Source organism: Pristiophorus japonicus, chromosome 9 (genome assembly GCF_044704955.1).
Source record: "Pristiophorus japonicus isolate sPriJap1 chromosome 9, sPriJap1.hap1, whole genome shotgun sequence".
Taxonomy (NCBI): Eukaryota; Metazoa; Chordata; class Chondrichthyes; family Pristiophoridae; genus Pristiophorus; species Pristiophorus japonicus.
The window spans coordinates 33932514-33955468 of record NC_091985.1 but is presented as its reverse complement, the minus strand read 5'-3'; the positions used below and the strand labels follow the sequence as shown (position 1 = coordinate 33955468).

At 44.5% G+C, this 22955-nt stretch overlaps 1 protein-coding gene across 5 annotated transcripts in view; it reads left to right on the top strand.

The window, feature by feature from the left end:
• ltbp1 (latent transforming growth factor beta binding protein 1) overlaps nucleotides 1–22955 on the top strand; it is a 456945-nt gene that overhangs the window by 326518 nt on the left and 107472 nt on the right. For 4 of the 5 annotated variants that reach the window (XM_070889256.1, XM_070889255.1, XM_070889253.1 and 1 more), the window contains 4 exons: nucleotides 1077–1199; nucleotides 2205–2327; nucleotides 7915–8037; nucleotides 13842–13970. In XM_070889256.1, the coding sequence (XP_070745357.1) occupies nucleotides 1077–1199; nucleotides 2205–2327; nucleotides 7915–8037; nucleotides 13842–13970 (498 nt within the window). The remainder of the gene's footprint in view (nucleotides 1–1076; nucleotides 1200–2204; nucleotides 2328–7914; nucleotides 8038–13841; nucleotides 13971–22955) is intronic. The other variant, XM_070889254.1, reaches the window with a different exon arrangement.

Below are 22955 nucleotides of genomic sequence, written 5' to 3'. Positions count from 1 at the left end.
AATAGGAATCACCCAAAAAACACTTTTACAGCACTGAAATAAAAATCATTACATGTTTAAAATTAATCAAAATGCAATTTAATTAAATATTGAAAAATGATATATATTTCTTGAAAAATAAATTTTAACATTTTTCAAGAGTCCAAAAATAACACAAACCTATTTTACAGGTTTTGGAGTGTGAAAATGATACCAAAATTTTAATTTTAATATTTATTTTCACATTGACGCTGGTAAAAGAAGGCATAAGAGTTTCACGGGCATTCGTTGGGCAAGCTGATGCCCATTTCCCGGGGATGCGGAGGATCTGTCAAGAAAATTGACAGATCGCAAGTTCCTAAATCCGGAACATGCGAGGCACTTACGGCTGTGTACATGCTACATACGCGGTCGTAGGCCCCAGAAAATCTGGGTCAATAATTCTGTCAGCATCGAGAAAAGAGAAAAAAAAGAACACGTCACTGTGTTGGGTGGAGGCCATGGGCAGATTTTCCTGATCCTGTGTCTTGGAGCTTTGTATCCTCCTGTCCCTTCCTTCCCCTCGATTTCCCTCTGTGTGCTGCCCCCAGACACAGAGAAATCTGCCACTGTTTATCAGGTACAGCTCTGACCAATGGGCAACAGGTGAAATGTTGGTCTGTCTTATCTCGTACTTTTTATTGAAGAATGTGGGAAGACTGCCTCTGCCAGTTTAGATAAGGGTAACTGTAGCAGTCCTTTTAAACCTCACAGTGAAGAATCATCCATTTTAACCTGAAGTCGACGTATTTACCCCCTTGTGAGTGCATCAAACGATAAACTCAGCTCATCTGTACTTGGTCCAATGAGGGAAAAAACTTTCTGGCCGACGCTGTTTATTTAAAGCTACAAGCTTTGACTCAAGCTGCAGACAACCTAAGCAAACCAAACGCGGTAGGTTCCCTTTATGTCTTTGGGAACCGTACAAAAATAATTATTGCTCCAGAAGTATTTTCTGTGGCTGTTCTATTAGTGAGGGAGCAATATATAATATGAAGTCCATAGAGAGATTTACGGGCAAAGTCAGCTCAACAGCTTTATGATCTTCTTTGTTGCAGACATTGATGAATGCCAAGAAAATGCAGATGCTTGCTGGGGAGGTGTGTGCACGAACAGCGCAGGCTCCTTTACATGCACATGTCCAAGTGGCTTCCAGCTGGTGGATGATGCAAGGTGCCAAGGTAAAGAATCGATGGCGGCCGTGGCAGAACCCGCCATGTCGCTCCTTGTAACTTGCCCGGTGTGGCCTGTAATTGGCCCTCCCGTGCGTCATCCCTGGACCCCAATGCTTTATCTGCGTGAGAGCATTTATCCAATTTGCAGAAAGGTTTCTCTTTTAAACTTTAGCAGGTTGAAATTGCACTGGGCCATATTAGTAATGAACGCACAAAAGGGCCACCTATGAAATTCTTTCCCCCCTTGGTTTAAAGATTGCTTCAATGAAAGCATTAACCTATTTAATTTAACCAGATTAATGCCTCTGTCCAAATAGCACAGAGGGCAATTCGGAATGCACAGATTGGTTAATGAAATTGCACATTACGCTTTCAGCTCATTAGGAGGTATGTCAATATTGGATCTCTGTTATCCTCAAAGCATTTGGATGCCCTGTATTACCCGCTTTCATCTTCGCTGGGTCAAAATCCTGGAACTCCCTCCCGAACAGCACTGTGGGAGTACCTTCACCACGCGGACTGCAGCGGTTCAAGAAGGCGGCTCACCACCACCTTCTCGAGGGCAATTAGGGATGGGCAATAAATGCCAGCCCCGCTAGCGACGCCCACATCCTGTAAATGAATTAAAAATAATATTTACATACAGGTAGACAGATAAAAGCACACACAACGTCTGGAAGTTTCTGATTTAAATATGAGTTTGAAAGACTGCCGCCCTCCAGTATTATTGTATCCGTGCACAACAATAATCTCATTTCAACAGAAGTGGTGTGCTGTGCTAAACCATTTTGAGGGTAAACACCACATTAGGTGTCACTTCTGCCGCAGGTTAACTTTCCCCAGTGGCTAATATAGCAGCTCTGTACTTGGGATGCTTTGGCCATTCCAATCACTCAACCCCGATGTCCCCTTTAACAAGGATAACTACACATGTGTGTAAATATACAGTGAGCGGCAGTTTCCTTTTGTTACTGCCACAAAAAGAGACATAAGTGCTGTTTCTTCACCCAGATGTGAACGAATGCCTAACACCAGAGCTTTGTGCACACGGGGATTGCCTGAACACAGAGGGTTCATTCTACTGCATTTGCGAGCAAGGATTCACAATCTCGTCAGATGGACACAACTGTGAAGGTGAGATCCAGCGATGGATACACTGCAGGTTTGGTAATGCACAGCTCATAACCTAACAAAAGGGATTACTACAGAGAGAGAAAAAAAAGAGATTTATTACAAAATTAGCCTAGAGGCTGGGTTTTTGGTTGTGTAACACCTCAGATAGCAGCTAATGGGAGCGTAAGAGTTTACCGACCGGGAGCGTTCAGCAGCGAGGACGCTAGTATTGGTGTCGTTGTCCCTGGGTTTAGGGAGGGAGCAATCCGCCAGTGTTCCCACTCCTTTTTGACCAATGTCAATGTGTGGTCGGCATGATGGCAGGATCGGCCTCCCCTCGCCACTCTGTTGCTGGACAGCCTTTTCATATTCGCCGAATAAGCTGATACATAAAGAATGAGCATTTGAAGGGGGCATGGGAAGGTCCGCAGTTGTGGGCCCACAACTCAGCAGGAACCAGCATTGCCTTCAGGCGGGAAAGAGGAGGGAAAAGATAGGAAGCCAGGGTGGTGACGGGGGCAGAGCACAAGGTGCAGAACTGTGCAGCTTCCATTCCCCACGCTGTGGGATCTCCAACCTCGACAGCATTGCCAGTGAGAAGTGCCAAGCATTGACCAGGTTTATCCCCACAAGGATTGAGGGAGAGACCTCACTGTGCTGGTCCTATTATACCTCCTGGAGGCTGGCTTCAGTAGCATAGACAGAGGCCCGTGGGGGAGTGAGAGGCCCAGTGAAACCAGGAAGGTAAGAAAAAACAGTGAAAAATTAGAGGGCGGTGTTCCCTTAGGAAAAGAAACGATTTGACAGCACATAATTTGATCCATCCAGCTCATACTCGGATTCTTTATGTGAAGTTATTGGTGGGTTTAAAAAAAATGAAACATCCTTTATTTTAATAATTGATTCTTTGTTGACTAACTACTATTTCAATTTGCTCAATAATAGGGAGGGGGAATAACTGGCTGTGTTGGACTATGTTTTCTAAATCATTGGCTCCCTATTTTACTAAATAGGCTCACGTTGATATTGGATGTTTGATACCCCTTTCATCTGGTATTAGCAGTGAGATCTAGCCACAGGTCACACCATAAACACAAATTGGCCCCGCTCAGGCCCCGAGTTAAAATTACCGCCGGGTCTCAATGATGTCACTGGGTCATAACATGCATATTGTAAAGAAAGACACAATTGTCTCCGGGCTGCCTGCTCAGGAGAGCAGGTTAAAATTGCAGACATTGCGATCATGGCGGCTTTCGGACAGTGTCGATTTTACCTGCCCACCCGCCAGGTTTGTGCTGAGCAGGTGAGGTTAAAATCGCCCCCAATTCCACAGCTCCTGCAGTGAGTTATAAGCTTGGGCGCCATAACCTTTATCTTGTGTCCTTCCATTAGAAAGAGCTAAATGGGCAATGAAATGGCACTGTGCGATTTAAGCATTCCAATGAAATTCCTTTGTCCACAATTTTAACAGGGGCATTGACAGATTATTTGGTTAAAATAGCAGTCAAACCATTTTTGTATAAATGCATTAAGCGTTTGTAGAAGCAACACAATTTCAAGGCCAAGTTTCATACCATAACCCCACAGAGTGGAATCTACCTTTTTTTCAATGGAATCATGTTACTGAGCTTTCTCTGTCACTTCTTTTGTCCTTAAGTGCCCACAATAGTGAATTTATACAGGGACAAAATCAGCCAGGTTCATAAGTGCAGCCATTAGAAATGGGGGGAAATTGAATAGACTGAGCCTATATTCCCAAGAGTTTAGACGAATGAGAGGTGATCTCATTGAAACATATAAAATTCTTAAAGAGCTTGTCAGGGTAGATGCTGGGAGGATGTTTCCCCTGGTTGGGGAGTCTAGAACCAGGAGTCACGGCCATTTAGAACTGAGATGAGAAGAAATTTCTTGGGAATCTTTGGAATTCTCTACCCTGTGGATGCTTAGTCATTGAATATATTCAAGGCTGAGATCGCTAGATTTTTGGACTCGAGGGGAATCAAGGGATATGGGGATAGTGAGGGAAAGTGGGGTTGAGGTAGAAGATCAGCCATGATCTTATTGAATGGCCTGAGGGGCCGAATGGCCTACTCCTGCTCCTATTTCTTATGTTCTTCTGAGTAATGTACGGCCTGCTCCCCTCTGCCACAGTATTTTTGGCAGCTTTTAAGTTCCACGTCTTAATCCATTCCACATGAAATCCAGTACTGTTCCTGACACGATTTCCCCCACCACCACCCCCAAACTCTTTATTATATAGTTGCACCTCTGGCTAGCATTTCTCCTCTTGGTCCATGGCCTTGCTGCTCCCTATCTCTGTAATATCCTTCAGCCCACAACTCCCCCGAGATGTCTGCGCTCCTCTAAATCTGCCCTCTTGAGCATCCCTGATTGTAATCACTCAACTATTGGTGGCCGTGCCTTCTGCTGCCTAGGCCCCAAGCTCTGGAACTCCCTGCCTAAACCTCTTTGCCTCTCTACCTCTCTTTCCTCATTCAAGACGCTCCTTAAAACATACCACTCACCTCCGCGGCTCGGTGTCAAATTTTTATCGCATAATACTCCTGAATTATGACGAAGCATCCCGGGACGTTTCACTAGGCGCTATATAAATACAACTTCTTGTTGTTGTTGGTTGCAGTCCAGTAACGCCTGCTGGGCGATGTTTATGGATGTTTATTAGGTGAGGGTGGGATTTAGCTCAGCTGTGATGTTTCTCATGCCGAAATGATCTGCCAACGCTCATCGTCCAGGCCCACACATCCAACAAGGGCCAGTTCCATGAGCTATCAGAGGACTGCCAGTCTCTGTGGGACTGCACCCAAGTCAAGAGTCACATCTTCAAGAGAATGCAGGGAGACACAAATCTGAAGAAGAGGCTAGATACAAGGCTCGATTTCAGTCAGATAGACAGAATGAGAGCAGCAAAAGATATTCTCTTCAGAGTTTTCAAGGATCATGCTATCTACTAACGCAAGGTTTTATTTCACTGACTAATGTTTCACAACGTAACCAAACACAGGTGCAAGCTCCGGGTAGAATTCTATTTAACTCAGCCGTCCTGTAAATTCTGAAGCTTTTTTTGTTGCTGGTAGGCTTTGCTAATTTAAGCGAATGCCATTTTTGACCTGAAATGTCATTGTATCTTGTCAGAATGTTAACCCATCATCCCTGATTTCTTAAGCCAATTATTGTGACAAATGCCCCTTCTGGCAGTAACAGAAACGTTTCAGCAGTCCAAGAGTTGCCTTGTCTAGACGAGGGAAAATATTTGCTGTAGAACAATCCCCTATGGGTTCCTTGTGAACACCATTTGACCTAACAAGAGTATTCAGCCCAACACTTAGCAAACATTGGCATTCTGATCATACACCAGGGGATCAAATATGTTTTATTTCTAATTACATTTTTCTTTTGCAAGCATTCCTGGCTTTTTTTTTTCTTCTAATTAGACATAGCAGATGAAATTTTCCAGTCTGGTGCATTAAAGGGCCCGACAGGTCCTGTTACAATTTCTCCAACTTCGCAGCAAATGCTTGCCTGACACATCTGGCACTATGGTTTATTAGCTTATGTTAGGCGAGCTCTTTTACTTTCTCTGCATGTGCGTGCGTCTGAATGAAAACTGCCTTGAGTGCCATAGAATGAACTATAGCCAATTATGTTTGCTTGCTTCAGAAAGAAAACAAAACTTTTAATTAGCCCTGGATATAAGGTATAAAGGCTTTTGTACCTGGTACTGAGGCCCTAGTACAGGAACTTGAGCGCGATATCACCGAAGCATGGCACAGTAATAACATCATTGTGAGGGTGTTTGGCATTAAATCAGTCTCATGATTTTTATCTGAAGGTTCAAAACCTGCTAAAGCCTACAGTGCCTCAGTTGAATGGAGTTATTAATCATAATCCACGCGTAGCAATTTTAAACCTATAATCTTAACATTACCAGTTATTTATACAGAGCATGCAAGAGAGGCTAACGCTCGACTTAAAGGTGCCTGCCTGTGGGACTGGGGGGGGGTGCGGGGAATGGGGGGGGGGTGGGGGTAACAAAATGTGCTGTGGATGTTTAATGAGCAAGTTGATGCTGAAGTAGCCATGGTAACGTGCAGTTGACAGAAATGGTGAATTTAAAACATGTGACTGACAGGTGAACTGCGATTGGTGCAGGCTATTTTAATGTCGGAGTAAGTATGAAGAGTGATCTTTACCTCTGTGTAACTCACAGCAAATTTATTTGGGAGGGGTGGTAATGGGGGGGAAGATGGAGGAGGGGATGTTAATTACTTGTTAAAGTAATATCGGCAGTGTTCTGCGAAGATAAAGCCAAGTTTTGAATCATGAATTTTCTGAGAACTGGCATTATGTGGTCTTCACAAATGAGTTCAATCTCTGCTCTTCACTCACCTTCACCTTTCTCTCTAGTTTCCTTCTCTCACTGCCCTCCTTGTTGCTCCTCAGTCAATCTCTCCCCTTCCCCCATCTCTGTCGTCTCCTCCTTCCTCCCCAGTCTCTCTCTCCTTCCTCGCTCTCTCTTTAAACATTGGCAGTGTTTTAGATAGATGCCATTTTAGTTGCTGTATCTGCTGCCTACTCTGTAGGACAGAGTGTAGTGTAACAAAATTTGCAGATGACACAAAGATTAGTGGGAAAGCGGGTTGTGTAGAGGACACAGAGAGGCTGCAAAGAGATTTGGATAGGTTAAGCGAATGGGCTAAGGTTTGGCAGATGGAATACAATGTTGGAAATTGTGAGGTCATCCACCTTGGGAAAAAAAACAGTAAAAGGGAATGTTATTTGAATGGGGAGAAATTACAACATGCTGCGGTGCAGAGGCACCTGGGGGTCCTTGTGCATGAATCCCAAAAAGTTAGTTTGCAGGTGCAGCAGGTAATCAAGAAGGCGAATGGAATGTTGGCCTTCATTGCGAGAGGGATGGAGTACAAAAGCAGGGAGGTCCTGCTGCAACTGTATAGGGTATTAGTGAGGCTGCACCTGGAGTACTGCGTGCAGTTTTGGTCACCTTACTTAAGGAAGGATATACTAGCTTTGGAGGGGGTACAGAGACGATTCACTAGGCTGATTCCGGAGATGAGGGGGTTACCTTATGATGATAGATTGAGTAGACTGGGTCTTTACTCGGAGTTCAGAAGGATGAGGGGTGATCTTATAGAAACATTTAAAATAATGAAAGGGATAGACAAGATCGAGGCAGAGAGGTTGTTTCCACTGGTCGGGGAGACTAGAACTAGGGGGCACAGCCTCAAAATACGGGGAACCAATTTAAAACCGAGTTGAGAAGGAATTTCTTCTTACAGAGGGTTGTGAATCTGTGGAATTCTCTGCCCAAGGAAGCAGTTGAGGCTAGCTCATTGAATGTATTCAAATCACAGATAGATAGATTTTTAACCAATAAGGGAATTAAGGGTTACGGGGAGCGGGAGGGTAAGTGGAGCTGAGTCCACGGCCAGATCAGCCATGATCTTGTTGAATGGCGGAGCAGGCTCGAGGAGCTAGATGGCCTACTCCTGTTCCTAATTCTTATGTTCATATGTTCTTATGTTCTTATCTGACTGTGTTTAATGTGTGAAGTGTGTATATTTTTCAGATTTTGATGAATGTGCAGATGGCACCAAGTGTCATGGCGGTTCCTGCGTGAACACCGACGGCTCCTATCGATGTGAATGTGCCAGAGGCTTCCGCCTGAGCCCTACAAGTGAAACATGCATTGGTAAATTGTGGTTTTTATTTTTGAGAAGTGGATTGTATCGAAATGCTAACACTAAAGTGACAGCAACTTAAGGCTCCTCTTTTTTAAAACACACATCCATCATATAAACCATTTTTAAAGCAGCCCAAAGCTCACCACAGTATAGTTTCCCTTTTGCTAACTCACCACATGCTGTACAGAAGCGTCTCTGTTGTGTACGAAGGAGCAGGCAGGCATCATTCATTGAATCACTGCTGTTAATCCATTCCCACACTGTGTCCAGGCTTGCAGTGTGTGTTTTTCTCTCTCTGCCCCTCGCATCTCATTCCTTTGTAAGTGAATGGGACCATTTTATTTTTCTGATTGACTGTCTTTTTATTTAAAAACCCATCTCCCTCCAACCGTGCTTCCTGGATGAGGCTGACCCTCATGACCAAGACACTGGATACCCTGTCCCTGGATACCCTGCCCCTGGATAGATAGCCTGTCCCTGGATACCCTGCCCCTGGATAGATAGCCTGCCCCTGGATAGATAGCCTGCCCCTGGATAGATAGCCTGCCCCTGGATAGATAGCTTGCCCCTGGATAGATACCCTGCCCCTGGATAGATAGCCTGCCCCTGGATACCCTGCCCCTGGATAGATAGCCTGCCCCTGGATAGATACCCTGTCCCTGGATAGATAGCCTCCCCCTGGATACCCTGCCCCTCGATACCCTGCCCCTCCACCACCTCGCCACAGGGGCTGACAACAGCATTCCTGACCTTCCCTTCTATTTTACATCCTTTGATCCAAGCCCCTATTGCCAGAGGATCTAGCTGAGGTCACTATCCCTCCCTGTGCTGGGAAAGTGAATGAGAAAATTTGCTCTCTTTACTTTCCCTTCAATGTATTTCCCTTTCGGATTCTAGCAATTTGCTAAATATATTTTCCTCGTGTATATTAATTTTGGTTTGTCCCCCAGTTACACAAACAAACACCCACACTGAGTACAGCAACCACACTAAAAATGATAGAGCGAATTTTCAAATAGTCAAAGTGCAGAGGTTTTAAACAGGTTCCCTTGTTAAAAAATGATGGTTGGAAAGAGTTAACATCATGATCCTCGATGGGTGATGTGAGTGAGCATAATTAGTACAGTTCTTTGATCTTAATCCCATTTAAATGTCAATAAATAATCATTTATTCACTTAGATATTTCGACAGCTCTGTTTTAACATGAAGTGCAGGAAGGCAGCTAGCAAAATGTGAATTTGTTTAATATCAAGTAAAAAAAATGTCCCACTCAAAACCTGATGATTTCAACTTTATTCTGCTTTCTTAATTGGCACCATATTTAATGGGCACATTTATAGTTTTGAGCTTTTCTTTAGTTAGGTGTATCACTTGCTAAGAATCAAGCTACAACTTCTCACACAAAGTGGGATTAGGAGCTGGCCTGGTCCTCCAGATAAGGCAGTGGAGACAAGAACCCTGGAACCATTCTGAGAGGCGATTGAATGCTTGGTATCTATAGAAGGATACATTCGTACCGTATTTGATCTAGAATGGTCTGGTATTTCTCTCTGCTGATAAATCAATGCATTTTATCGCCAAGCAGCATGGTGACATCACTATTGCAGCCAGGTTACTGGGAGGAGCTGGTGATGGCTAGAACGCTCAGTGCAGTTCCTTTTTCATCGAAACATTGAGCATAGAAACTGGGTAGCAAGTGTCATAATCGCTTTCTGATCAAAAGACTCAATTCAAGGTGCCAGAAGCAAAATAGCAAAGGGCGGACGAACTAACGGTGCGAGAGCAGATGCCCGCTGCTCTTGTGGTTGCCCAGAATGATATAACCCTTCATTCAACTACCCTGGCCTCGCCATTGCTTATGTTGTGAGTTATCAAAAAATGTGACTGCAATCATACCAGTTTGCCTTATTACATTCTAGAAAAACATGTGCCAGCACATTGTAAAAGAATGGATTATCAAGTCTGAAGCAACATCGCAACCTGTCCCTTTAAATCCCCACACAGGCCCCCGCCCTTGGCAGAGCAAATATCCTGCTGCTTCTGGTAATCTTAGAATTTCAAAGCTGTGATCTTCTGGCGAAGATATTTTTATAACAACATGGACACACCCTTCTGGGTTTAGGGTTCACTTCACAACGTGTACTAGCAGTAAGGATGGAAAAAATGTACACACATTTAGGTTTAGAAATTCGCCTCCTTTGCGGCAATCGTTAGCGCCTCCGGAGGGCGCTGCGACCGGGTGCGGCGAGAGTACCGCTGCCCGCAAAATTCCCCTTGAGGTTTGCGGCGGTGAGAAATCCTGGTGCCACCATCTCCTGCGCCCGGAGATCGTGACGTCATCGTGCTGCACATCGCCCCGGACCTGCTTTGGAGGACTAGAATACAAGGGGGTAGAAGTTATGCTGCAGCTATACAAAGCCCTGGTTAGAACACACCTGGAGTACTGCGAGCAGTTCAGGGCACCACACCTTAGGAAGGATGTATTGGCCTTGAAGGGAGTACGAGAATGATACCTGGACTCCAGGGGTTAAGTTACGAGGAGAGATTGCACAAACTAGGGTTGTATTCCCTGGAATTTGGAAGGTTAAGGGGTGATTTGATCAAAGTTTACAAGATATTAAGGGGAATGGATAGGGTAGAGGGCGATAGAAATTTGGAATTCTTTTCCACAAATGATAATTGATGCTAGATCAATTGTTAATTTTAAATTCATTTTTGTGTTACCTTTTAAAGGTTGTGTGTTAGGCTTGGAAGTGGCAGGACATTTAAATTCCCCTGTTCTCTAACCCACCCAATAGCCTGGAGGAGGCGGGGTGCTCCTCCTAGTCCCACAAGGACACCTCGGGCCTCCCCTGCCCGAGCGTCCCCCACTAAACCCCTCTTTCCACAACCAGTTGCCTTTGCCAGCGTTGATGTCATTCCCGACGGCTTCGCGGGGGGAGTCAGAGTCATCAGAGGTTTTGTTAACAAAGAAAACTGAATAAAGTTGAAATGGTCTGCCCTTTTGCTAGGATTGTTTCATGCAAATTGTTAACTAACTCGTATCCTTGTTTGAAATTCTAAATGCTGTGAGTCATTAGGAACACGTAGTTAGCCACACAAATCATATATACTGAATAATGAGTACTTTGCTTTACACAGTGCTTGGAGGAGGCCATCGACTATAACTCAGTGATTTACAAATGCAATCTATGCCCCAAAATGGTGTAGCTACCTTGATCTCCCACACATATGATTCTATGATTCACAGGAGCTGCTATTTTACATAATTATATTCATGTTTTGTGCATATTTAAAGTGAGACGCAATGACTTACTGTTTATGAGTGCTTTGAGTTTGTAATTGCCTGTTGTATCCTCTTTGCTGAGTAATATCCTCGGTCAGGCTATTACGGGCATTTGTGACTCAAGCAAATGCTTGATACAACGTTACGTGCCTGACAGAAAGGCCATTACAAGGTTGTTTTTGTGAAACGTTGCTGTGTTACTTGCCCAGCTTGTGTATGTTGCATGAAGGATGTCAAAACTGATCGTGGCGTGTTACCACTTTAATTTGATGAGTGTGTGGGGCCTGTAGCACACCAGGCCAATAGTACGCCAACCCAAGTAGTGTTCGTAATGTTCCATGATATACATTAATGACCCTGGTCTTGGGTATATGGGTCATAATTTCAAAGTTTGCAGAGGACACAAAACTCGGCAATGTAGTAAGCAGTGAGGAGGAAAGTAACAGACTTCAGGAGGACATAGACAGACTGGTGAAATGGGCAGGCATAGGGCAGATACAATTTAATGCAGGGAAGTGTGAATTGATGCATTTTGGTAGGAAGAATGAGGAGAGGCATTATAAATTAAATAGTACAACTTTAAAGGCAGTGCAGAAACAGAGAGACCTGGGGGTGTACATCCACAAATCTTTGAAGGCGGTAGGCCAAGTTGAGAAGGTTGTTAAAAAGCATTAGATAGCCATGGCTTTATAAACTGAGGCTTAGAGTACAAAAGCAAGGAAGTTATGCTAAACTTTTATACATCACTGGTTGGGCCCTAGTTGGAGTATTGTGTCCAATTCTTGGCACGACACTTTAGGAAGAATATCAAGGCCTTAGGAAGAATATCAAGACCTTAGAAAGGATGGCGAGGAGATTTACTAGGATGGTACCAGGGATGCAAGACTTCAGTTACATATGGAGATTAGAGAAGCGGGGATTTTCCTTAGAACGGAGAAGGTTAAGGGGAGATTTAATAGAGGTGTTCAAAATCATGAATGGTTTTGATAGAGTAAAATAAGGATAATCTGTTTCCAGTGTCACAAGGGTTGGTAACTAGATTTAAGGTAATCGGCAAAAGTACCAGAGGTGAGATGAGGAGACATGTTTTTACTAGTGAGTTGTTGTGATCAGGAATGCACTGCCTGAAAGGGTGCTGGAAGCAGATCCAGTAATAACTTTCAAAAGGGAATTGGAAAATACTTGAAGGGAAAACACTTATAGGGCTATGGGGAAAGAGCAGGGGAAGGGGACTAACTGGACAGCTCTTTCAAAGAGCCAGCACAGGCATGGTGGGCCAAATGGCCTCCCTCTGAGCTGTAGCATTCTGTGATTCTATCCCAATAGCATGTGAGCAAATAGCAACAGCCTTTCTCACAAGTGAAATAAAAGCAGTAGCACTCTATGATCAATGTCATCTCCTATTAGTTCTATGAGCGTTGATGAGACAAAGTTTAGTTTGCATCTGAAGTCAGGAGGACACTGTGGTGATGCAGAGAGCCAAAAAGATAACTCCTTCTAATACATTACCGCATAAGCGAGACTTATCATCAACGATCGTAGAACAATGTGAAGTTGGTGCTGTGATATTTAATATTGAGGGTTTATCCATACACGCTGTCCTAAATGCTTAATTTTCACATCCTTACTAACCTACACCTCTTGTATTTGTTACTTACTGTGATTGTTTAACCGAATTGGATCACACTGATGTAATGGGATCATTACTAATTCCGTCACCACATCTTACCCGTGTGTAACTTTACCATATGAGAGTATTGCTGTGGGCCCGATTTCCCCCTCATCAGTCGCCAGCACTAGTCCTGGGCCCTGGTTTATGCGTTCTGCTACTGAGTTAAGAATCTTTATTTTACTCTTAGTAGTTGCGCAGCCCAATATTTAACTTTAAATCAGATTAAAGTGAGCCCCATCGTATCTTGCAGCACCTGCCATGTTGTGGCCTGCGTGTTAGGATTGGCTGCAGAGCACCCTAAGAAGCGAAAGCACCATCTTTCCCCAAACAAAAAGTCAAAGGCAAAAAAAAAATCTGGATTCAAAATAAATGAATATAAAAGGTTGTGTCGTGACTGCCTGTACTGAACGTCCTTGATTGAATTGGGAATGAATATTGAAGTGACTTAAAATCTGTTTCAAAACAAGTCATTAAAAATCACGTGACACAACAAAAAAAGAAGTGCTGTAAACGCATGGATTTAGTGCATCAATTAAGATGCTAGCCCACCTAACTGCTGGCTGCCAGTTAGAAACTGCATAGTTAGAGACTGACAGAAAAGAAAGAAGAAAGGTCTTTCTTATGGTGACTTTGACCAGGATGAGAGTAGTGTGCGCCCAGGGGGAAATTGGGTCTTGAATGTCGGATGTTAACCGCATGACTTTTGCACAACTGCATTTGCTGAAGGAGCATGTGAGTTGATGGCAGACCCACCTGCTCAGAGTGGTGCCCCGAGCCTGCCGAAAGGCACAGATCGTTCACAAATGCAGGGGTGAGGAATAAGGGTGGATAGATAACCTTGCTCTCCGTACAGACATTGATGAATGTAAAGAATACAGCAATATCTGTGGATCTTGGAGATGTGAAAATGCTGTTGGCTCTTACAAATGCTCCGTGGATTGCCCGGCCGGTTACTCTCTAGAAGCTGCAGGGATCTGTGTTGGTGAGTTGTACCAAACAAGCACTGCGGTGGGCGGTGGGTGGTGGGGGGGGGGGGGGGGGGGACAGAGGGCTTTGAAAGCTGCCTTGTGGTGCTTACCTCTCAGGCTTTCTTCAGCAGAAAGTCATCTATCCTTCTGCTTTTATAAATATTAGACTGAAATCAAACTCTAAACTAGGTGAATTGCACAGGAGCTTTTATAGAATAGGCCTTGCTTTCGTGGTGTGCAATAAATGAGAAGTTGCTTGGATATTATGCTACCAGTGCAACAAGCTACTTGCTGGCTCTGTCTGACCTTGCTGCTTCCAGTGCCAATTCAGTCTGTAAAATATTTGCCTTTTTCTCCTCTCGCTGAAATGCAAAGAATCACCGGTGAACTTGTCTCATGATTGTTGCTGTTGAAGAAAGTTCCGTTTGACTTTTCCTGGATCCTTTTATGTTTTATTGCTGCAGTGAATCTATATCACTATCCACAGTCTTCATTCTGAGAAAATATCTGTCAAAGGATACGCGTTGAACTAGACGCCTGTCTCAAAATTTTCTGCTGCTCGATCGGTTTTAGGATACAGCTTTTCTAACTTCAAGTTGTTAAGAATTCAAATGTTTTGAAGGGACGTGTGATGATAAAAACACACCGAGTAAAATGTTAAACCGCATTTACTCCGTTGCTGCTCCGTTCAGAGAGCGGACGGGAGAAGCGAATGTTTTCACAGCTCTTGCTTGTGTGCTGGCGGAAGATAAACTGCTCCGAGTTACGCTGTGACTGATTTAAGGCCAAAGTAGGAGCGCAGATGAGAAATGTGTGTAGTGGGGACATTTCTAAATGAGCAGCACCGTTTCAGGCATTGTTCCATGTCTGCCTGTAAATCCGAGAGGGGGAAGCCCACTGCTGTTCTTGGGTCTTGCTTAGGAAAGAGTAGATCTCAATGGAATGCTCCAGTGAGCGTTGCTTCGCTGCTCCATAGGAGGACTTTTATACTCGTAGTCGTTGCTGTATTATGTCTCTCCACGGATTGTAGGTTGGCACATTTCACGTTCAGCATCTACATTTCCATTTCCAACATGCTGTTATTGGACAGAAAGACTAGAATTGAGTTGAATTATCTTTATTTAAAGTGTATAGGTTTTCTAAAAATGATTTTGAAGATGTTTCTAGTTTTGTTTTAGATACCCATCTGATGGTTGCATATTCAAATGCGTACTTTTAGGAAAGTTCTTTGAGACATTAATATAAACTGCTCTAGTATTAGACAAAAGAAACAGTATATGGGGCACAGCAGGAATTTTTATTAATTGATCCTTACCCCTTGTAACCTTTAGTCATTATTTGTTTGGTTATATCCTGGGCTTACAAACAGGAAAATGATTAACTCCAGCGCCCTGGGAGGGGGTTGGGGGGTGGGGGGGTTACCCTCCTCCTGATCGCTATCCAGTAACCCTTGTGAGCACAGCTGTGTCTTCTCCAGACCCACTGAGCACATTAGGTTAAAATCGGGGCTGAGGTTTCATTGTGCGACCATGTGACGAGGAATTGTAACACGGTTAAGAACAGAAGAACATAAGAAATAGGAGCAGGAGTAAGCCACACGGCCCCTCCAGCCTGCTCCACCATTTAATACAATCATGGCTGATCCGATCATGGACTCAGCTCCACTTTCCTGCCCGCTCCCCATAACCCCTTATTCCCTTATCGGTTAAGAAACTGTCTATCTCTGTCTTAAATTTATTCACTGCCCCGGCTTCCACAGCTCTCTGAGGCAGCAAATTCCACAGATTTACAACCCTCTGAGAGAAGAAATTCCTGCTCATCTCAGTTTTAAATGGGTGGCCCCTTATTCTCAGATCATGCCCTCTAGTCTAGTCTCCCCTATCAGTGGAAACATCCTCTCTGCATCCACCTTGTCAAGCTCCCTCATAATCTGCTTTGCTTTCCGTCTGATGTCATTTCAATTGCAAGTTAGACAAATTAATTTTAATTTCTCCCTTCCTCTCCTGGGGACATTGACGTCCTTGCAGAGGCACACATTGATGTGTGCCAGTTTTCCCGCGGTACATCTCCCAGGTGATCATTAGTCATGTGTGGTCCTTGGCAGTGAGTGCTGGCAGGCGATTCGGCAATGGAGGAGCATTTTCTTGGTGTGTGCAAGTTTAGATTCCACCGCCCACCCACCCACCCCCGATGACCTTCTCTTTCTTTACACCATCGCTTTAACACAAGGACCGTCAGACAGTCTGTTCCCAGGTCTCTACCGTTGGCACTCGGTAACTGCCGAGACCTGGGAGGTGCGGAAGAAGGGGGCCGACAGACTTTTCCTCTCGGAGGGCTGTACCCTTTCTGCCCAAGGACGAACATCCGGCTCATGCTCGGGGCCTTCTCCAGCAAGGTCGAGTTCCGGCACTGGCATGGCACAGTGTGCCAGCGTTCCATCGCAATGCACCACTGTGCTGTCTGACTGGGGCCCTCAACACATTATAAAAGCATGTGCATTGTACAGTGATAGGATGAAACACTCGTCTATCTGTTACTGCAAGGTTACAGATGCACGGGGACAAGGTAGCTGCTCCTGTTCCTTTTCAGAATAAGATCAATTCAAAGAGCACTAAAGCAACAACAGGTTTTAAGGATTTTTGAAGTTACTTCTAGTTCTTTTTCAGCAACAGTAGGTTTCTTTTTCTAGAGCTTTTTCCTCTGCGAGTTTAGCTTTTTCAGCAGCAGATGTTTCTCCTCCTCTACTTCCCCTTTTGCTGATTTCACTGCTGCCGCAGGCTTTGATGTCTTTCACTGATGTGACTCGGGATGTTTTGTGTCTCGTTGTCGGAGCTGCCACTGGTTTTTTGGTCGCCTGGTCAACATGCTGGTTTAACCTAACCTGCCCAAGGTTCGTGTCGGACACCCTCCCGATATCACTCTCCATTGACTTCAGTTGGGAGTAATAGCAGATTGCCGTGTAAAATGGGCATCCAAACTGACCGACTCCATTCCCAGGCGGGCTTAGGTTCAAATCGGAGCTACGGTTTCATTGTGTCATGACCATGTGACAAAGCAATCCGTCTGATGCTTTCCATCTGATGTCATTTCAATTGATCGCTGGACAAATGAATTTCAGTTTTTCCCGAGGAGGCTCACACCCTTGCATGTGTGTTTATGTGTGTTAGTTTTCCTGCGGTCCATCTCCCAGGTGATCATTAGTCATGTGTGTGCCTTGGCAGTGAGTGCTGGCAGGCGGTTTGGCGATGGAGGAGGTCACAGCTGTATGTTCAGCAAGGGTTACTGGATCGCGATCAGGAGCAGTGCAAACAGCTGGTGTGTTTTCCCTCAGTGCGCTGGAATTAGTCGTACAACAGATGAACGTTTTTCCTGTTTTATAACCGTAATAACTGTGTGCCTACGCTTTAATTTTATATCTTCCCCACCCAAAATATGAAATGTCATGACATTAAATTAAGACACCAAGATACAGCCCTATGTTCAAACATTTAGAAACATAGAAACATAGAAAATAGGTGCAGGAGCAGGCCATTCAGCCCTTCTAGCCTGCACCGCCATTCAATGAGTTCATGGCTGAACATGCAACTTCAGTACCCCCTTCCTGCTTTCTCGCCATACCCCTTGATCCCCCGAGTAGTAAGGACTTCATCTAACTCCCTTTTGAATATATTTAGTGAATTGGCCTCAACTACTTTCTGTGGTAGAGAATTCCACAGGTTCACCACTCTCTGGGTGAAGAAGTTTCTCCTCATCTCGGTCCTAAATGGCTTACCCCTTATCCTTAGACTGTGACCCCTGGTTCTGGACTTCCCCAACATTGGGAACATTCTTCCTGCATCCAACCTGTCCAAACCCATCAGAATTTTAAACGTTTCTATGAGGTCCCCTCTCACTCTTCTGAACTCCAGTGAATACAAGCCCAGTTGATCCAGTCTTTCTTGATAGGTCAGTCCCACCATCCCGGGAATCAGTCTGGTGAATCTCCGCTGCACTCCCTCAATAGCAAGAATGTCCTTCCTCAAGTTAGGAGACGAAAACTGTACACAATACTCCAGGTGTGGCCTCACCAAGGCCCTGTACAACTGTAGCAACACCTCCCTGCCCCTGTACTCAAATCCCCTCGCTATGAAGGCCAACATGCCATTTGCTTTCTTAACCGCCTGCTGTACCTGCATGCCAACCTTCAATGACTGATGTACCATGACACCCAGGTCTCGTTGCACCTTCCCTTTTCCTAATCTGTTACCATTCAGATAATAGTCTGTCTCTCTGTTTTTACCACCAAAGTGGATAACCTCACATTTATCCACATTATACTTCATCTGCCACGCATTTGCCCACTCACCTAACCTATCTAAGTCACTCTGCAGCCTCATAGCATCCTCCTCGCAGCTCACACTGCCACCCAACTTAGTGTCATCTGCAAATTTGGAGATACTACATTTAATCCCCTCGTCTAAATCATTAATGTACAATGTAAACAGCTGGGGCCCCAGCACAGAACCTTGCGGTACCCCACTAGTCACTGCCTGCCATTCTGAAAAGTACCCATTTACTCCTACTCTTTGCTTCCTGTCTGACAATCAGTTCTCAATCCACGTCAGCACACTACCCCCAATCCCATGTGCTTTAACTTTGCACATTAATCTCCTGTGTGGGACCTTGTCGAAAGCCTTCTGAAAGTCCAAATATACCACATCAACTGGTTCTCCTTTGTTCACTTTACTGGAAACATCCTCAAAAAATTCTAGAAGATTTGTCAAGCATGATCTCCCTTTCACAAATCCATGTTGACTTGGACCTATCATGTCACCATTTTCCAAATGCGCTGCTATGACATCCTTAATAATTGATTCCATAATTTTACCCACTACTGAGGTCAGGCTGACCGGTCTATAATTCCCTGATTTCTCTCTCCCTCCTTTTTTAAAAAGTGGGGTTACATTGGCTACCGTCCACTCGATAGGAACTGATCCAGATTCAATGGAATGTTGGAAAATGACTGTCAATGCATCCGCTATTTCCAAGGCCACCTCCTTAAGTACTCTGGGATGCAGTCCATCAGGCCCTGGGGATTTATCGGCCTTCAATCCCATCAATTTCCCCAACACAATTTCCCGACTAATAAAGATTTCCCTCAGTTCCTCCTCCTTACTAGACCCTCTGACCCCTTTTATATCTGGAAGGTTGTTTGTGTCCTCCTTAGTGAATACTGAACCAAAGTACTTGTTCAATTGGTCTGCCATTTCTCTGTTCCCTGTTATGACTTCCCCTGATTCTGACTGCAGGGGACCTACGTTTGTCTTTACTTACCTTTTTCTCTTTACATATCTATCGAAGCTTTTGCAGTCCGTCTTAATGTTCCCTGCAAGCTTCTTCTCATACTCCATTTTCCCTGCCCTAATCAAACCCTTTGTCCTCCTCTGCTGAGTTCTAAATTTCTCCCAGTCCCCAGGTTCGCTGCTATTTCTGGCCAATTTGTATGCCACTTCCTTGGCTTTAATACTATCCCTGATTTCCCTTGATAGCCACGGTTGAGCCACCTTCCCTTTTTTATTTTTACGCCAGACAGGAATGTACAATTGTTGTAATTCATCCATGCGGTCTCTAAATGTCTGCCATTGCCCATCCACAGTCAACCCCTTAAGTATCATTCGCCAATCTATCTTAGCCAATTCACGCCTCATACCTTCAAAGTTACCCTTCTTTAAGTTCTGGACCATGATCTCTGAATTAACTGTTTCATTCTCCATCCTAATGCAGAATTCCACCATATTATGGTCACTCTTCCCCAAGGGGCCTCGCACAATGAGATTGCTAATTAATCCTCTCTCATTACACAACACCCAGTCTAAGATGGCCTCCCCCCTAGTTGGTTCCTTGACATATTGGTCTAGAAAACCATCCCTTATGCACTCCAGGAAATCCTCCACCGTATTGCTTCCAGTTTGGTTAGCCCAATCTATGTGTACATTAAAGTCACCCATTATAACTGCTGCACCTTTATTGCATGCACCCCTAATTTCCTGTTTGATGCCCTCCCCAACATCACTACTACTGTTTGGAGGTCTGTACACAACTCCCACTAATGTTTTTTGCCCTTTGGTGTTCTGCAGCTCTACCCATATAGATTCCACATCATCCAAGCTAATGTCTTTCCTAACTATTGCATTAATCTCCTCTTTAACCAGCAATGCTACCCCACCTCCTTTTCCTTTTATTCTATCCTTCCTGAATGTTGAATACCCCTGGATGTTGAGTTCCAGCCCTGATCATCCTGGAGCCACGTCTCCGTAATCCCAATCACATCATATTTGTTAACATCTATTTGCACAGTTAATTCATCCACCTTATTGCGGATACTCCTTGCATTAAGACACAAAGCCTTCAGGCTTGTTTTTTTAACACCCTTTGTCCTTTTAGAATTTTGCTGTACAGTGGCCCTTTTTGTTCTTTGCCTTGGGTTTCTCTGCCCTCCACTTTTCCTCATCTCCTTTCTGTCTTTTGCTTTTGCCTCCTTTTTGTCTCCCTCTGTCTCCCTGCATTGGTTCCCATCCCCCTGCAATATTAGTTTAACTCCTCCCCAACAGCACTAGCAAACACTCCCCCTAGGACATTGGTTCCGGTCCTGCCCAGGTGCAGACCGTCCGGTTTGTACTGGTCCCACCTCCCTCAGAATCGGTTCCAATTTGTATGAAAAGCACACCCATGTATGTCATTTATAACAGGAAAGGATTATAATTCACCACAAGTTGGCTGGTCTACCTTTTTATTTATTCGTTCTCGGGATGTGGGTGTCGCGGGCATGGCTGACATTTATTGCCCGTCCCTAATTGCCCTCGTGAAGGTGGTGGTGAGCCTTTGAGAACCGCTACAGTCTGTGTGGTGATGCTTCTTGGTACGACTGAGTGGTTTGCTCAGCCATTTCAGAGGGCAGTTCAGAGTCAACCACATTGCTGTGAGTCTGGAGTGACATATAGGCCAGACCGGGTAAGGACGGCAGATTTCCTTCCCTAAAGAACATTAGTCATTTTTATGACAATCCGGTAGTTTCATAGTCACCATTACTGATACTAGCGTTTTTTTTAAGTTCCAGATTTATTTAATTACCTGAATTTAAATTCCTCCAGCTGCTGTGGTGGGATTTGAACTCACGTCTCTGGACCATTAGCCTAGGCCTCTGGATTACTAGCCCAGTAACATAGCCACTATGCTGCCGTCTCCCAATCAGGTCGATCATCATCTTGTTGTTTTCGAGGCTAGGCGCACATATCGGCCAGATTTTCGGCTTTATGGGTTTTACAGCGAAAACGGTAGTGATATGTGAAAATTACTGTTGATGTTACGCTACCGTTTTTAGGCCAAACTTTCGGCCTTTACATCTTGGCAAAGGAGGCGTTGCACGATTATTCATGGCGCTAAACACGAGTTTTGACAACTTTAGTCCGGGGACGTTTGTGCTGCGAGAGAGGCCTTTGGAGGGGGGAAAAAAATTCAAAAAAAATTGCAAAAACATTTACAAGACCCTTAGGTACCAAATCACTGAAAAAAAAATAAAAAAATAAAAACTTTAACTTAGCTTTTTTGCGGGTTTTCTAACTTATCGCTGCTGGCAGGGCTGCACTGCTAGGTTTTACCTGTCGCTGTTTTGGGCGTGGCGTACGGGTCGGGAGAGTGCCGAAAGTAGGATGGTAACGCAATCCACATCATTACACGTCTGGCGCACCTCTCCCCGGTGATACTTCCCATCGGCGCCGCAAACAACAAGCCCAGAATCCTGCCCGGACTTTGCGACCGGGTTTTCGCCACGGAGGGTCAAAACGCGGCAAAAACCCAGTCACAAACCATCCGAAAATCAGGCCCAAGATGTTTTGTTAGGAGATGTCAGCTGCCATAACTCTCACCCACATAGGTACAGGAATGGACCACTCAGCCCAACGAGCCTGTTCCACCATTCAATGAGATCATGGTTGATCTGTGCCTCAACCCCATTTATCCACATCCCTTGATACCCTTACCCAACAAAAATCTATAGATTTCAGTCTTGAAAAATTCAGATGACCCAGCATCCGCAGCCTTTCGGGGCAGCAAATTCCAGATTTCCTCTACCCTTAGTGTGGGAAAAAAAACGCTTCCTGATTTCACTCCTAAATGGCCGAGCAATAATTTTAAGGTTATGCCCTCTAGCTCTGGTACCCCCAGCAGAAGAAATAGTTTCTCTGTATCGACCCTAGTGTATCCCTTAATCAATTTAAATACCCCGACTAGATCAACCCTCAACCATCTAAACTCAAGAGAATAAATACGTCAAAGTCATGGAAAGGGTACAACAAAGATTTACTAGAATGATACAGGGAACAAGTGGTTATGGTGATAATAATAACTTTCATTTATATAGCGCCTTTAACGTAGTAAATCATCCCAAAGCGCTTCACAACAGTGTTACAAGACAAAACAGATAAATTTGACACCAAGCCACAAAAGAAGAAATTAAGGCAGATGACCAAAAGCTTGGTTAAAGAGGAAGGTTTTAAGGAATGGCTTAAAGGTGGAAAGAGAGGTAGAAAGGCGTAGAGGTTTAGGGAGGGAGTTCCAGAGGTTAGAGCCCAAACAGCTGAAGGCAGGGTCACCGATGGATGAACAATTATATGAGGGCAGACATCTTGTGGAGTTGTGAGGCTGAAAAAGATTACAGAGAAAAGAAGGAGTAAGGCCATGAAATGATCTGTAAACAAGGATGAAAATTTTGACATCGAGGCATTGTTTAATCCTGCGGGAGCCAGTGTAGGTCAGAAAGCACAGGGGTGATGGGTGATCGTGACTTGGTGCAGGTTAGTACACGGGCTGCTGACCTTTGGATGACATCAAGTTTACGTAGTGTAGAATGTGGGAGGCTGGCCAGGAGTAAGTTGGAGCAGTCAAGTCTAGAGGCAACAAAGGCATGGATGAAGGTTTCAGCAGCAGAAGAGCTGAGGCAGGGGCGGAGGCGGGCAATGTTA